The sequence below is a fragment of the Arachis stenosperma genome, chromosome 2 (assembly GCF_014773155.1).
Source record: "Arachis stenosperma cultivar V10309 chromosome 2, arast.V10309.gnm1.PFL2, whole genome shotgun sequence".
Lineage (NCBI taxonomy): Eukaryota > Viridiplantae > Streptophyta > Magnoliopsida > Fabales > Fabaceae > Arachis > Arachis stenosperma.
The window spans coordinates 4,077,150-4,091,314 of NC_080378.1; the positions used below are offsets into that span (position 1 = coordinate 4,077,150).

Sequence of the window (14,165 nt, forward strand, 5' to 3'; positions counted from 1 at the left end):
TTAAACATCTGTGTAGTTTGCAGGGATAAACTGGGTTCTATATTACACTCCTCAAATTCTTCAAGAGGTGGGTGTTGAAACACTTCTTAAAGATATTGGCATTAGCTCCAAATCTACATCATTCCTAGTCAGTGCTGTCACAACCTTGTTGATTCTTCCTGGTATAGCTCTAAGCATGAGGCTCATAGATATCTTAGGAAGAAGGTACGCTTTTTTTTTTTTTTGGTTTGGCAGTTTAATACCTGTTTAGTTGTGTATTTCTGTTATCATTTTGAAGACACTCTAGAGATCTCAAAATTTAACCCTTCAAATTGGCCACCAGAGTTGGCTAAATACTTGCTTCAAGAAATGGAAGGTTCAAATAAGTTTTAGGATTAGTTTGAAAAAAGTATACTTTTTAAGCATCTTTCTATTTGCTTCTATTTGTTGTCTACTTGTCAAAAGCAGATTCCTTAATATGCAGGCAACTACGACTCGCTGCGATTCCTGTGTTGATAGTCTCGGTTATGCTTTTGTTTCTGGTGCTTTAAGATGGCCTATGGACCACTTCCAAACTTACTCTGCTATGAGATTTTTCCAACAAGGGTGTGCGGCCTCTGCTAGCTATATGCGCTCTAGTGTTATGGATTGGAAGCATAATTGTCACATACACACTGCCTGTGATGCTCAGCTCAATCGGACTCGCCGGTTTCTTTGGCATATATGCTGTTGCTTGTTACAACTCCTGGATATTTGTGTTCCTGGAGGTTCCAGAAACAAAGGGCATGCTTCTGCCAAGAATCTGTGACAAAATATTGATCTCATTCTCATGAGTTTAGCATGTATGCATGCATGTCAGTTAGTTAGAGAAAGATATCTTGGTTGTAGTTCAATTTCAAACGTATATGTACCATCCTTCTTAAGGTGGAATGCAAGTTTATGATTACTTGATTAGCTTGATTTATATGCACCTCATCACAAAATGATGTCTCAGTCTTTTTCACTAATTAAAGAAACCAATAATGCAGCATTTACTAATATATGTTTAAAATTAAATAATAAAAAATATAATTATAAAAATTTGATAGGAATAATGAAAGAAAAAAAATAAAAAATAAATAAATTGTGTCTCTTGTTAGTATTTCTGAACACTATGTTTGTGTTCATATCTATCTCATCTGTCAAACAGAGAAATTTTTTGTCTTTGGTGTATCCAACATTTGAGATTTTTTTTAGATGTATTGAACAAATGGATGTCTCAAATTTTTGTTTCTACTATCTTCTTTAGGTAGCTTGTGTACATGTTGAGATGTAATCCTATGCATTGACTATATTTCTTCATTTAGTTCTAAGTTCATTTGAGGTGGTAATTAAGCTGAATTGATGTGCTGGGAACCAGAAACAGTGTTTCTCATTTTGGCTTCATGTTATTGAAAAGCAAAGATGATGGAGACAGTTGAAGTGGCACTTATCATTGAAAAGCTTTTGTTGTTGTTGGTATATTTCTCCGTTTCTCTCTATAATTTTATTTTTGCTTTTTTGCATAGAGAAAAATTAAATGATAGCTTGATTTGTGGAAAGAAAAGAGTTGTAAAATGGTCTTTCTGTCTTGCCAATTCTTTGTGAGCCAGCTGTTATTTGCAAGATTCATGTCGGATAGTAAAAGGAAGTAGCATGCATGAGATGTATAAGCTTTCAAAATAGAAGGATCAAAATTAAACCAATGATCCAACATTGTGTTCATGAGGTTTTAACATATCTGCATTACTAAAAATGGTATAAAAAATAAACAAGAAAAGAGAGAATGTAGAACAATAAGCGTGTGGCACTTTTGTGATGACAAACACTTCTTGTAATGTTTTTTAATTTGTATTTCAGGGGATACATTGAGGATTAAGCAGCAATTGCCACGAGAGCATTGCAGTTCTGGACAGAATCTTGAATTGCAGTTTCAGTAAAGAAAAAGCAACAGAAATGCAGAGTCATTTATGACTTCTACCTTTTTTTCATATATATATATATATATATAAGATAAAAAGATAACTGATGTCATTATGAAAGTTAGATATCCTTTTATCTTATCATCCAGAAACTCTATACTTAACTGAATTTGCAATGTATTAAAGATATGCCTTTGATTTGATGTATCTTTCAGTGACAAGCAATAAGTGTGAGCTGAATGATTGGAAGGATCAAATCTTCATCTCAAATTAAAGAACTGCTGTGTGATGCAATGTAGATTTGAGCAAATCTTTAGACTGCCTTTACCATGTGTGTTGTTCAACTGGCAAATCTGGGGTGAGAATATTGATATGATTTTCTTTCTCCCCTGAAATGATCTCTACAAGGATATATTATTGAAAAGTAAGCATAATGGATTATGTTAACCTTATTCATGCATTAGAGCGTCAATTAAAACACTGAATTTCTCAATGATTGGACTGCACTTGTATTTAAAAACTTTTTCGAGTGGCTAGTAATGTAGTGTTGAAAATGTGACCTTTGTTCATCACCATCTGCATCAACATTGCCACAAGCTCATTCTAGTACATGTTTAAGCCTACCACTATAGCAAAATCATTTACACAAGTAATCTGCAAAGGACCTGCAATTATCAAGCATCATGACCTTAACTAGTTCTAAACTGACTGCTCAAAGAATTGCATCAACTATGCAATGATTTAGCTTCATTGTTACTTGCTTGGAAAATTAAATTGTCTCAGTGAAATTTAAAATAGAGTAAATAGCCATGTTGATTGTCAAAAAATTCAGATTTTGACAAAAATAGTCTCAATAGATAATACTAACAAAATGACTGAAAAATATGTTCTATTTGACAAAATGATTCAAGTGCTTATTTATTTGCTAACGGAGTCGCCAACATAGCATATTAGTTGCTGACTAGGAATATCATTTCTCTAGTGTAAAAAGGAAAAAAATATTATTTATACATGTGAATACTGAATAGGTATTTCACATTCTTCTATCACATTTAAATTTAATAATCATTTCAATTATTTTCCTATTTAAATGTTTCAACTATTCAACTATTTATTAAAATATTAGCTGGGTTGTGCAAAAAGTCAGAAACCTTCCTCAAGTTGCAATTTTAATTTGTTGCATCTCTCGGAATTAAAAACACAGAAGAGTAACCTTGAAGGCATCTACCACTTGAAGTCAATGTCTATGCTATATTGCCAAATGCTAAAATATTGTAATCTCATACTATCCATTATTGTTATTAATAATGATATGCATTGATATCATATGATGGTGATCCTACATTAAATTATATAGTTAATTAATTTCCAGAAAGACTAGTTTCGGTTGGTCACCCTTTTGTTATTTGAATATTGTGTTTCAACTTTCAACATTCAAAGAAGAATATAGAAATGAAGTATATTCTCGCTTATATGCCTTTTATTATTGTTGAATACTTGAATACCTAGCAAGCATTATTGCAATATTGCTCTGTCTTCCTTACATTCTGAGAATCCAATCACGCACTGATTCATTTGCTGTTGTTGTGATCTGTATCATATCATGGCTGAAGCACTTGTTGTTGGAGCTTTAGTTTCTGCCTCCATCAGCCTTGTTCTTAACAGGCTCATTTCACCTGAGTTTGTCAACTCGTTGGTGAGCAAGAAGCTGGACCGAAAGTTGGTTGAGAGGCTCAAGACTGCTCTCTTGGCTGCAGAAGCTCTGGCCGCTGACGCCGAGCAGAAGCAGTTTGGAAACGATCGTGTAAGGAAATGGCTTGATAATCTCAGGGATGCTCTCTACACTGCTGATGACTTGCTGGACCGTGTCTTCATCAAAGCTGAAATTTGCAAAAAGGTACGCGTTCGCCTTCCTCTCCGCCTTAATTTATCTGTTAGGAAGATGGTGACTAAGATAAACGAGGTTGTTAAAAGAATAGAAGATCTTCAGAAACTTAAAGATAGCCTTGGTCTGAAAGAGATTCCAACGGGTAGCTCCTCATGGAGAACTCCATCCAGTTCTCTTGAAAGGGGGACTGTCTACGGCAGGGATGGTGATCAAAAGGCACTAATCAACATGCTCAATGACAACAATCATCATAGCTTGTCCGTCATCTCTATTGTTGGTATGGGCGGGGTTGGTAAAACTACTTTAGCACAATGCCTCTACAACAACAAGGATTTGATGGATGGGGTTGATCTGAAAGCATGGATTTGTGTTTCTGAAAATTTTGATGTTGTTGAGACTACTAAGAATGTTATAAAGGGGATCTCTTCAGGTGTTTGTAGTCTTGACAGCTTCGATTTACTTCAACAAGATTTGAAGGAAAAACTGTCAGACAACAAGTTCTTCATTGTTTTGGACGACGTTTGGAGTGAAGATGCTGACAAATGGAATAGTTTTATCGTCCCTTTCCAACATGGGAGAAAAGGAAGCACTATTCTTCTAACTACCCGCAAGGAAAATGTTGGTCCGACCGTCCAAAATTATAGCTCTTACTCTCTCAAGGGACTGTCAAATTATTTTTGTTGGTCTATTTTTGCGGGCAATGCATCCTTTCCTGAATCAAATGGGAGCTCAGAACTGGAAGGAATAGGTAGAAAGATTGTCAAGAGGTGTGATGGCTTGCCGTTAGCTGCAGAAACACTTGGACGCTTGTTGCACTTAGAGCGTCATGTTGATGAATGGAATAAAATACTATCGAGTGACATTTGGGAATTTCCTATGACAGACAGTAAGATCGTTCCTGCATTGTTAATAAGTTACAATCATCTGCCTGCTCATTTAAAACGTTGCTTTGTTTATTGTTCATTGTATCCCAAAGATTATAAACTTGATAAAGATGAATTAATCTTGTTGTGGATGGCTGAAGATCTTTTACAACCACCAAGGAGGGGACAGACTCTAGAAGAAGTTGGTTGCGAGTGTTTCGATGGCTTGGTTTCAAGACTATTCTTCAAGCAGGTTGAGAACGAGTTCGAGAAGTATTTTGTGATGCATGATCTCATGCATGACTTGGCAACTTTTCTTGCTGGAGATCTTTGTTGTAAATTTGGTGAAAAAGAAGCGATGAGTATTCTAACTCGTCATTTGTCATACAATCATTCAATCCCTGATAAAACATGCTCCTCTAGTAAAATAGAATCTTTGAGGACATTATCTTTGAGGACATTATTGTATATCAATGATTGGTCTTATTACAAGAAAGCACCCGCAAAGTTACCATGTGACATATTGTCAAAGAATAAATACCTGAGAGTTTTGTCATTTGGTACACCCAATATATTTCCTGATTCAATAGCTAAAAAATTGATCCAATTGCGCTATTTGGATCTTTCTGGGAACGATATTGAGGTATTGCCGCAGTCATTATGCAATTTGTTTAATCTGCAAACATTAAAGCTAGAAAATTGTTCAAAGCTGACTATGCTGCCGAATGACATGTATAAGCTTGTGAATTTGCGGCATCTTGATATAAGGGGTACTCCTCTGAAAGAAATGCCAAAAGGAATGGGCAAATTAAAACAGTTGCACATTTTAAGCAAGTTTGTGGTGGGAAAGCAAGAAGACAATGGAATCCAAGAGTTAGGAGGGCTTTTATATCTTCATGGATCACTTGAGATTGAGAAATTGGAGAATGTGGTTGATGCCAATCAGGCAATGAGTGCAAGGATAATAGATAAGAAGCACATTGAGGAGTTATCGTTGAAATGGTCTGTGCCTTCAGGTGATGATATGGTTTCAAACACACATACTGATGAACAACATATACTCCACAGCTTGCAACCGGACACTGGCTTGAAGGAGTTGAAAATCAAGGGCTACAAAGGGAAAATGTTTCCAGACTGGATTGGGCATTCCTTGTACCAAAACATGACAAGTGTATCTCTAGAATCTTGCTGGAGTTGCTGCGTGCTGCCTTCACTTGGACAGCTGCCATCTCTCAAGTCCCTGAGCATCAAAAGTTTTGATGAGCTGAAGAGCATTGGCAAGGAGTTTTACAAGAATGAAGGCCATCAACATTCTTCGCCTATTGCACCGTTTCCCTCATTGGAGACATTGGAATTTGATGACATGTCATGTTGGGAGGAGTGGCACTTACCTGAGTCAGAAGCCTTTCCTCAGCTTAAGAGCCTTAAAATAAGAGTGTGTCCAATGTTACAGGGAGATATGCTTAGTCAGGTATTAGTGAGAATCGTTTCTTCCTCATCGGATGTTTCCAAAGTGCACAAACTGAAAATAAAAGAAGATGCTGAAAGATTGTATAAAAAGATGAGACTTGATGGGGATAGGTTATCAATTAGGGGATTTAAGGCAAGGATCATCCACCATCTAACTTGCCTCCAAGAAATACAAATCTCAGACTGTTCATCTGTTGTATCCTTGGGGGGCAATTGTTTACCCAAATCTTTGCAAAAGCTCAAAATCTTTAATTGCCGCCAAATTGAATTACTCCAGCAACAACACAAGTATGATTTGGTAGATCTACGTATAAAATACAGTTGTGATTCACTGACCTCGTTGTCGTTGGATGCCTTTCCCAATCTCGAGAATCTGGAGATAGTGAGGTGTTCAAATCTGGAATCAGTTTCAATGTCAGAGCCACCACACGCTGCTCTTCAATGTCTCTCCATCAATTGGTGCCACAAACTTGTGTCATTTCCCCAAGAAGGACTGGCTACACCCAACTTGACTCATCTCAATGTTAGCAGGTGCTGGAAGTTGGAGGCATTGCCACGTGGCATGAATACTCTTCTCCCAAATTTAGAGTCTCTCGACATAGCAGGTTGCCCAAACATTTGCAGGTGGCCAGAGGGTGGTTTGCCGGCTAACCTGAAAGAGCTTAGGATAGGAGAATGCAAGGAACAACTGAGAGGTCTATCATGGATGGGCAACTTGGACAACCTCACTCATCTCACCATTTATGGTGATGGCAGGGAGAGCATAATAGAGGTGGGTTGGCTGCCTCGCCTTCCCTCCCTTACCACTCTACATATCCAAGACTTTTATAATCTGGAGACATTGGAGTGCAACCAGCTTCTCCGCCTCACCTCCCTCCAACAACTACGCATTTCATTCTGTAAGAAGCTGAAGAATATGGAAGGAGAAAAGCTGCCTTCCTCCCTCCAACAATTACACATTTCATGGTGTGAGAAGCTGGAGAATATTGCAGGAGAAAAGCTGCCTCCCTCTCTCTTACTACTTCAGCTTGATTTCTGTGGTTTGCTGGGCAAACACTGCAAGAACAAGCATCAACAAATTTGGTCCAAAATTTCCCACATCCCCACCATTCAAGTCAATGGCATACAAATTCTCTGAGTAGATCTTTCTGAACAGGTAATTCTCTAACCTTCATGTTTGTCATGGTATCACAATGAAATTCACACATGCATAAACTTCCTTTTCCTTCCAAGTCAATTTTTTTCTCTTTCCTTAAACAACATTAACCACTTGAACTCATATGCCAACTGCAAAATTTGCATTCTTTTCTTTCATTTATCGGAAAGCTCTCAGTTTGCAGTTGTAGTTAAACAAATATCCTTTCTTACTCTGGGAAACCGTCATTGTTATCTGTAATACTTGTTAACTCTCATATTTTGGGTGTTTACTTTTAAATAAATGGATTTATCAAATTTAATATTTTTACAATCTTCTGCAGGTAGCTTGTGCACATATAGAGATGTAATCCTATACATTGGCTACACATCTTCATTTAATTCTGTGTTCATTTGAGGTAGTAATTAAGCTGGATTCATGTATTAAGAAACAGAAACTCTGTTTTCTGATTTTGGCTTCAAGTTATTGAAAAGCAAAGACATGATGGAGAAAGTTAGTGGCACTCATTACTGAAAAGGTTTGGTTGTTGTTGGTATATTTTTCTATTCCTCTCTATAATTTTCTTTCTTTTTTGCTTTTTGCACAGAGAAAAAATAAATCATAACTTTATTTGTGGAAAGAAAATAGTTACAAAATTGTGTTTCTGTCTTTCTCAATTCTTTATGATCATAGAGTTAGCTGTTGTTGCACGATTCATGTAGGATAGTGAAAGGAATCAGCATGCATAAGTTGTATAAGTTTTTTGCTCATAGATTGAATCTTACATAAAATAAATAGTAGTAGATGCCTATAATAAGCTATTTCTAATACTAAGAAAAGGTTCTGTAATAATAACTATTTCTTCCTTTTTGGATTTGGACACGTTATCAAACAGATTTCCCAAGACAACGAAGGTATGTAGCTAATGCAGTCGAGATGCAAAGAATATGCTTTCCATATTTGAAGATGATAATCATGTACCTGAAGTAGTCGAAGAAGTTGTAGTGATGCCATCAGCAACAATTACGTTCCTATCAACTTCACTCAATGGTGTGTGCAGTTTGTACCCAATGGGTCTCATTTCCTTTCACTGCTGACTCTAAAATCAAACCAGTGATCCAACATTGTGTTCATGAGGTTTTCACATAATTGTGTGTGTGGTTTTCGTGATGACAAAGACTTTAAGTCTTGAAATATTTTTTTAATTTGTGTTTCAGGAAGTACATATTGAGGTTTGGTAACCATATCTAAATCATCATCATTCAATCCAAAGTTCATCAGAAGAGGTACTCTATAATTTTAACTTCGGGTTGGTATAGTTTCTCTATTCCTCCTTACAATTTACTTTTCCTATTTTTGTTGGGAGAAAGAAAAAGAGATGATGATAACTTGATTTCAGAAGGTATTAGTTATATGTAGTTCAGGGAAAGATGGTGTTTCTACCTTTCCCATTTTTTAATGTATATGCTAAACTAAATGTACTATAAATATCAACTTAATTTTGGTTCCTTAACTGCTGCCAAAGCTGTTACAATGCCAAAACTGCAATTCAGTGGTGGAGCTTGTAAATTTAAACAAAAAGATGCAACGTTTCTAATGCATTCAAGTTTATTACATGAATTTATAAATACATCCACTTTTGAAACATGTCATGAAGAGGATCATACTTTTACTAAATTGATAATTTAAATTCTACAATTTTGTGATCATACTATTGTTGAAATATTCTTTTAGAAGAATTTCATATCATGTAAATACTTGCCTAAAGTGTTCTCATCTCTTTTGATATTTAGTCCTGCTAACTACTTGAATAATATGCACTGGTATGGATTAATTTCGATGTAATGGACCTCAATTTTCATTACCATATTGTTACTGGAATGATAATTTTTTTTCCTTTTTCGGTTGATTATGCAGTCACTAAAAATCTGCAGTCGAGAGTGGTCCAATCTTGGTTTTGGCTAAAATTCTGATAGCAAGTTCTGGATGTACTTTTTCATTCTGAATGGTTGGACGAATAAGATAAGATTTGGAGGGTGAGATATGGCCTGCGCACGCAAAGTAGCTTTGGTTTTGTAAATTTTTCATGTTTTTGGTTCCCATTTATACGCATTGGTGCTTGGTTGTAAATTTGTAAATTCTTCCCGATTTTCATTTGTCTGGTTTCTGTTATTTGTTGGCTGCCACTGTTTTCTGTATTATTACGCCAATTATTCTCTCAAGAGGCTATTCCAATTGATGATGTATTTGCCAAATCAATGTTTTTTGTTTCGAAAATTGGGAAGTTTTACCTTTAATATTTGGAATTTGTGTGCTTTTGCAACAGAAAAAGTACTTCTTTTTCCAAAAGAAAGAAAGAATGAAATTTACACAATTTGCTATGACACGTTATCTTTCATGAAATTTCATATGAATAAATATAATAATTATTGCCTCAGAGGATTCTTATTTGCTAGGATGTATTTGCTAGGAAATTAAAGTTATTGAAATGAAGACCGCTGATACAATGACCGGTGAATAAAATTGACTTGCCTCATACTAGAGGTTGAGGTTGAGAAAGAAGGTTCCTATGTGAAAGAAACGAAAATGGGTTAAAGAGTCAATTTATCTATCTATCTATCTATCTATTTATATCAAACTAGAAATAGACCCGCGGGAAAAATATCCTCTCAAGTTTTTTTAACAATTGATAGAATCCATTGTGATCTATCACCTTTGATTCTATGAGTGAGACCAGAAATAAATAAGAGAGAGAGCGCAATGAATGGTTAGATTGAACACTAGATACCATCCAATTTTTTTCTCACTGGAGAGGATCCACTCCCCATGTTGTGCAGAGCGATAAATTAATAATAGTATATAATAAATATTAAAAATTGTTATATTTTGTAAAATTAAATTAAATATGTGTAAATTAAAATAAATTTAAAAGGAGTTTTATTTAAAATAATTTATAATACAAAAGATTTAGATTCTAGAATTGTATAAAGTGAATAAGTTATTTTTAATAAGTTTTTTTATTAAATTATTTTTAATAAGAATAATTGAAATAGTATAAAATGAAATTACCTATTAATATTTTTCTTTGACCCACCCTGTCGAATAATGTCTCAAGTGATGCAAATTCAAAATAGTGTTGGAGAATGTTCAAAACTAAATCTTTAATTTCTTTCATAACAATTGTGAGTAAAAACTTTGTTTTCATTATACCTTTAATTGATTTATACAAATCATTTGCATATTCTATTTCAAAATTTTTATAGTATAGACTTTTCCTTCATGTAATAAATGTTTAAATTTGTTAATCATATTTTTCTTCACAATTACATAAAGAGGTGTTTCTTATGGTGTCAGTAAATCATAGTTAATAATTAGTTAAAAAAATTGATTACATTTTTATTAAGTTATTAGAAAAGAAACAATGAATAACATATTGAAAAAAAGTATAATTTTAATGATATTAAAATGCAATTATATATAAAGTATTATAAAATAATATAAAAAGTAAAAATAATTAAAATAATTTTTTTTCATAAATTCAATTTAAAAATAAAATAAATATGTTTGTTTTGTATCTTTTTATCTAATATAATCATTTCTAACTAAAAAGCTTCTCTTCATTTGTGGGTGTTAATATTTTTCATTACATGAACTGTGATAAACCCATTGTCTTTTTGTTTGATGATATTGTCCAAAGAATGATACTCCATTGAGTAAGTTTGAGATGTTGTGTAGTTCGAAAATAATTTTTTTGTGCTAAATTTGATGTTATTTGAAGGAATAGTGATAAAGGACTTATATAAGTAGTTCAAATAGGATGAAATTTGAATATTTGTAACGTGAAATTTAGGGCAAATCACTACATTAAGCCAAGGAGAGCAAAAAATTACACAAATCCGCCAAACCAAAAATTATTTCATGAATCAACCGATACACATTTCTATATAGTTCGAATTAAGTTGTTTCGAACTTGATTTACATGTAATTCGAATCAACTTGATTCGAATTATACACAAACGCACACACCCACTAATTCGAATCAACCTGATTCGAATTACACACATACAATAATTCGAATCAGGTTGATTCGAATTACACTCTGATTTATTAAAAAAATTAATAATTTATTAAAAAAATAATAATTTAAAATTAAAAAATATATTTTATTTCATACATTAAAAAAAAGCTAACAAAATATTTAATTACGAGATTTTTTTAAAATATTAATGAGCTATCAATTCGAATTCCATACAATACTCTTTTGTCCATTTTTAACTGTTCATGAATATTTTTTAATAAATTTTTTTAAATTATATGGTGAGATATTACATTATTCAAATTACACATGAGGAAGTTCGAATCGCTCTGATTCGAATTATATGGCGAGCAATTCAAATTCTATAAAATACTCTTCTGCCCATTCTTGATAGCTCATGAATATTTTTTAATAAATTTATTTTAACTATACCACAAAAAAATATTTTATTCTATGTAAAATAATTTAAAAAATGGCTTTAAAAATATTAGAAGTACTATAAAAATTTGTAATGTTCTAATGACTTAGGTAAATACATGCATGTACACAAATTTTAAATAAAATACTCTACATAGTCAATAATAATTTAGAAATTAAAAAAATATTTTATTCCATCCAAAATAATTAAAAAATATATTTTATTCTATACAAAATAATTTTTAAAAAATGGCTTAAAAGATGTTATGAGTACTATAAAGTTTATAATATTCTAGTGATTTAGGTAAATACATGATAAAAATATATTTTTTTTTTTAATTTCTAAATTATTATAGACTATGTAGAGTATTTCTTTAATGTCCTAAGTCATTACAAATGTTTATAATACTCCTAACATCTTTTAAGCCATTTTTAAATTATTTTGCATAGAATAAAATATTTTTTTGTGGTATAATTAAAATAAATTTATTAAAAAATATTCATGAGCTATCAAGAATGAGCAAAAGAATATTGTATATAATTCGAATTGCTCACCATATAATTCGAATCAGAGTGATTGAACTTCTCCATGCGTAATTCGAATTATGTAATATCTCACCATATAATTTAAAAAATTTTATTAAAAAATATTCATGAACTATTAAAAATGGACAAAAGAGTATTGTATGGAATTCGAATTGATAGCTCATTAATATTTTAAAGAAATCTCGCAATTAAATATTTTGTTAGCTTTTTTTAATGCATGAAATAAAATATATATTTTTTAATTTTAAATTATTATTTTTTTAATAATTTTTAATAAATTATTAATTTTTTTAATAAATCAGGGTGTAATTCGAATCAACCTGATTCGAATTATTGTATGTGTGTAATTCGAATCAAGTTGATTCGAATTAGTGGGTGTGTGTGTTTGTGTGTAATTCGAATCAGGTTGATTCGAATTACATGCAAATCAAGTTCGAAACAACCTAATTCGAACTATATAGAAATATGCATCGGTTGATTCATGAAATAATTTTTGGTTGGCGGATTTGTGTAATTTTTTGCTCTCCTTGGCTTAATATAGTGATTTGCCCTGAAATTTATTATGATTAATAATATTATTATGACATTTGTAATAATATGGATGTTTATTAAATGTAATGAGTTATTTGTAGAAATTAATAAATTAATTATTGGAGTTATAAATTTATTTATTGTTTATAACGGTAAGATATAATACATATAGAGATATAGATTTAATGTCTTTAAGTTACAAATTTAATTAGACACTATTAATTTCTAATTATTGTCATTGGTATTTTGCACCCTAATTTTCATATATTTCTATTACTTGTATATATATATATATTTGCTAATTTGAAAATAATAGTTGATTTGGCAAAAATTAAATGGTTGATTCTAAAGTTTTGCCAAGTAAGCAATATTGCTAACATGTATTAGTAGGAAGAGAAAGATGTCTTAAAAGTAATGTGAGTAAATTTATCTATTTATTTTTATATATTAAGATAAATTTCTTATGCTAAATTTGATGTTACTTGAAGGAATAGTGATATAGAGACTTATATAAGTTGTTCAAATAGTATATATGGAATTTGAATATTTGTAACGTAAAATTTATTATGATTAATAATATTATTATAACATTTGTAATATAGATGTTTATTACATTTAATGAGTTATTTATAAAAATTAATAAATTAATTATTGGAGTTATAAATTTATTGTATTGTTTATAATGGTAAGATATAATAAATATAAGAATATGGATTCAATGTCTTTGTAGATTACAAATTTGGTTAGACATTATTAATTTTTAATTATTGTCACTAGTAATTTTGCACCCTAATTTGCATATATTTCTATTACTTGTGTATATATATTAGCTAATTTGGAAATAATAGTTAATTTGGCAAAAATTGAGTTGTTGATTCTAAAATTTTGTCAAGTAAGCAATGTTGCCAACATGACATTAGTAAGAGGAAAAAGATGTCTTAAAAGTAATATGAGTAAATTTATATATTTACTTTTATATATTAAGATAAATTTCTTATGCTAATTTTGATGTTACTTAAAGGAATAGTGATAAGAGACTTATATAAATAGTTCAAATAACATGAAATTTGAATATTTGTAATGTAAAATTTATTATGATTAATAATATTATTATGACATTTGTAATATGGATGTTTATTACATTTAATGAGTTATTTATAAAAATTATAAATTTATTGTATTGTATTGTCTGTAACGGTAAGATATAATAAATATAGAAATATGGATTCAATGTCTTTGTAAGTTACAAATTTGATTAGATATTATTAATTTCTAATTATTGTCATTGGTAATTTTATACGCTAATTTGTATATATTTCTATTACTTGTGTATATATATTTGCTAATTTAGAAATAACAG

At 31.5% G+C, this 14,165-nt stretch overlaps 1 protein-coding gene across 2 annotated transcripts; it reads left to right on the plus strand.

The window, feature by feature from the left end:
• The first annotated feature begins 3,437 nt into the window (after nt 1-3,437).
• LOC130957847 (putative disease resistance protein At3g14460) lies at nt 3,438-9,521 on the plus strand. 2 transcript variants are annotated; one of them, XM_057884701.1, is made up of 5 exons: nt 3,438-7,296; nt 7,619-7,813; nt 8,171-8,325; nt 8,493-8,584; nt 9,193-9,521. In XM_057884701.1, the coding sequence occupies exon 1, from the start codon at nt 3,523-3,525 to the stop codon at nt 7,276-7,278; it is 3,756 nt and encodes a 1,251-aa protein (XP_057740684.1). In that variant the 5' UTR covers nt 3,438-3,522; the 3' UTR covers nt 7,279-7,296; nt 7,619-7,813; nt 8,171-8,325; nt 8,493-8,584; nt 9,193-9,521. The 2 variants fall into 2 exon arrangements, with proteins under 2 accessions (XP_057740684.1, XP_057740678.1); XM_057884695.1 differs by having other exon boundaries at nt 8,493-8,561.
• Nucleotides 9,522-14,165: the final 4,644 nt, after the last annotated feature.

Bases quoted from the DNA above. Each gene is read 5' to 3' on its own strand.
- LOC130957847 (XM_057884701.1), top strand. From the start codon at position 3,523: ATGGCTGAAGCACTTGTTGTTGGAGCTTTAGTTTCTGCCTCCATCAGC.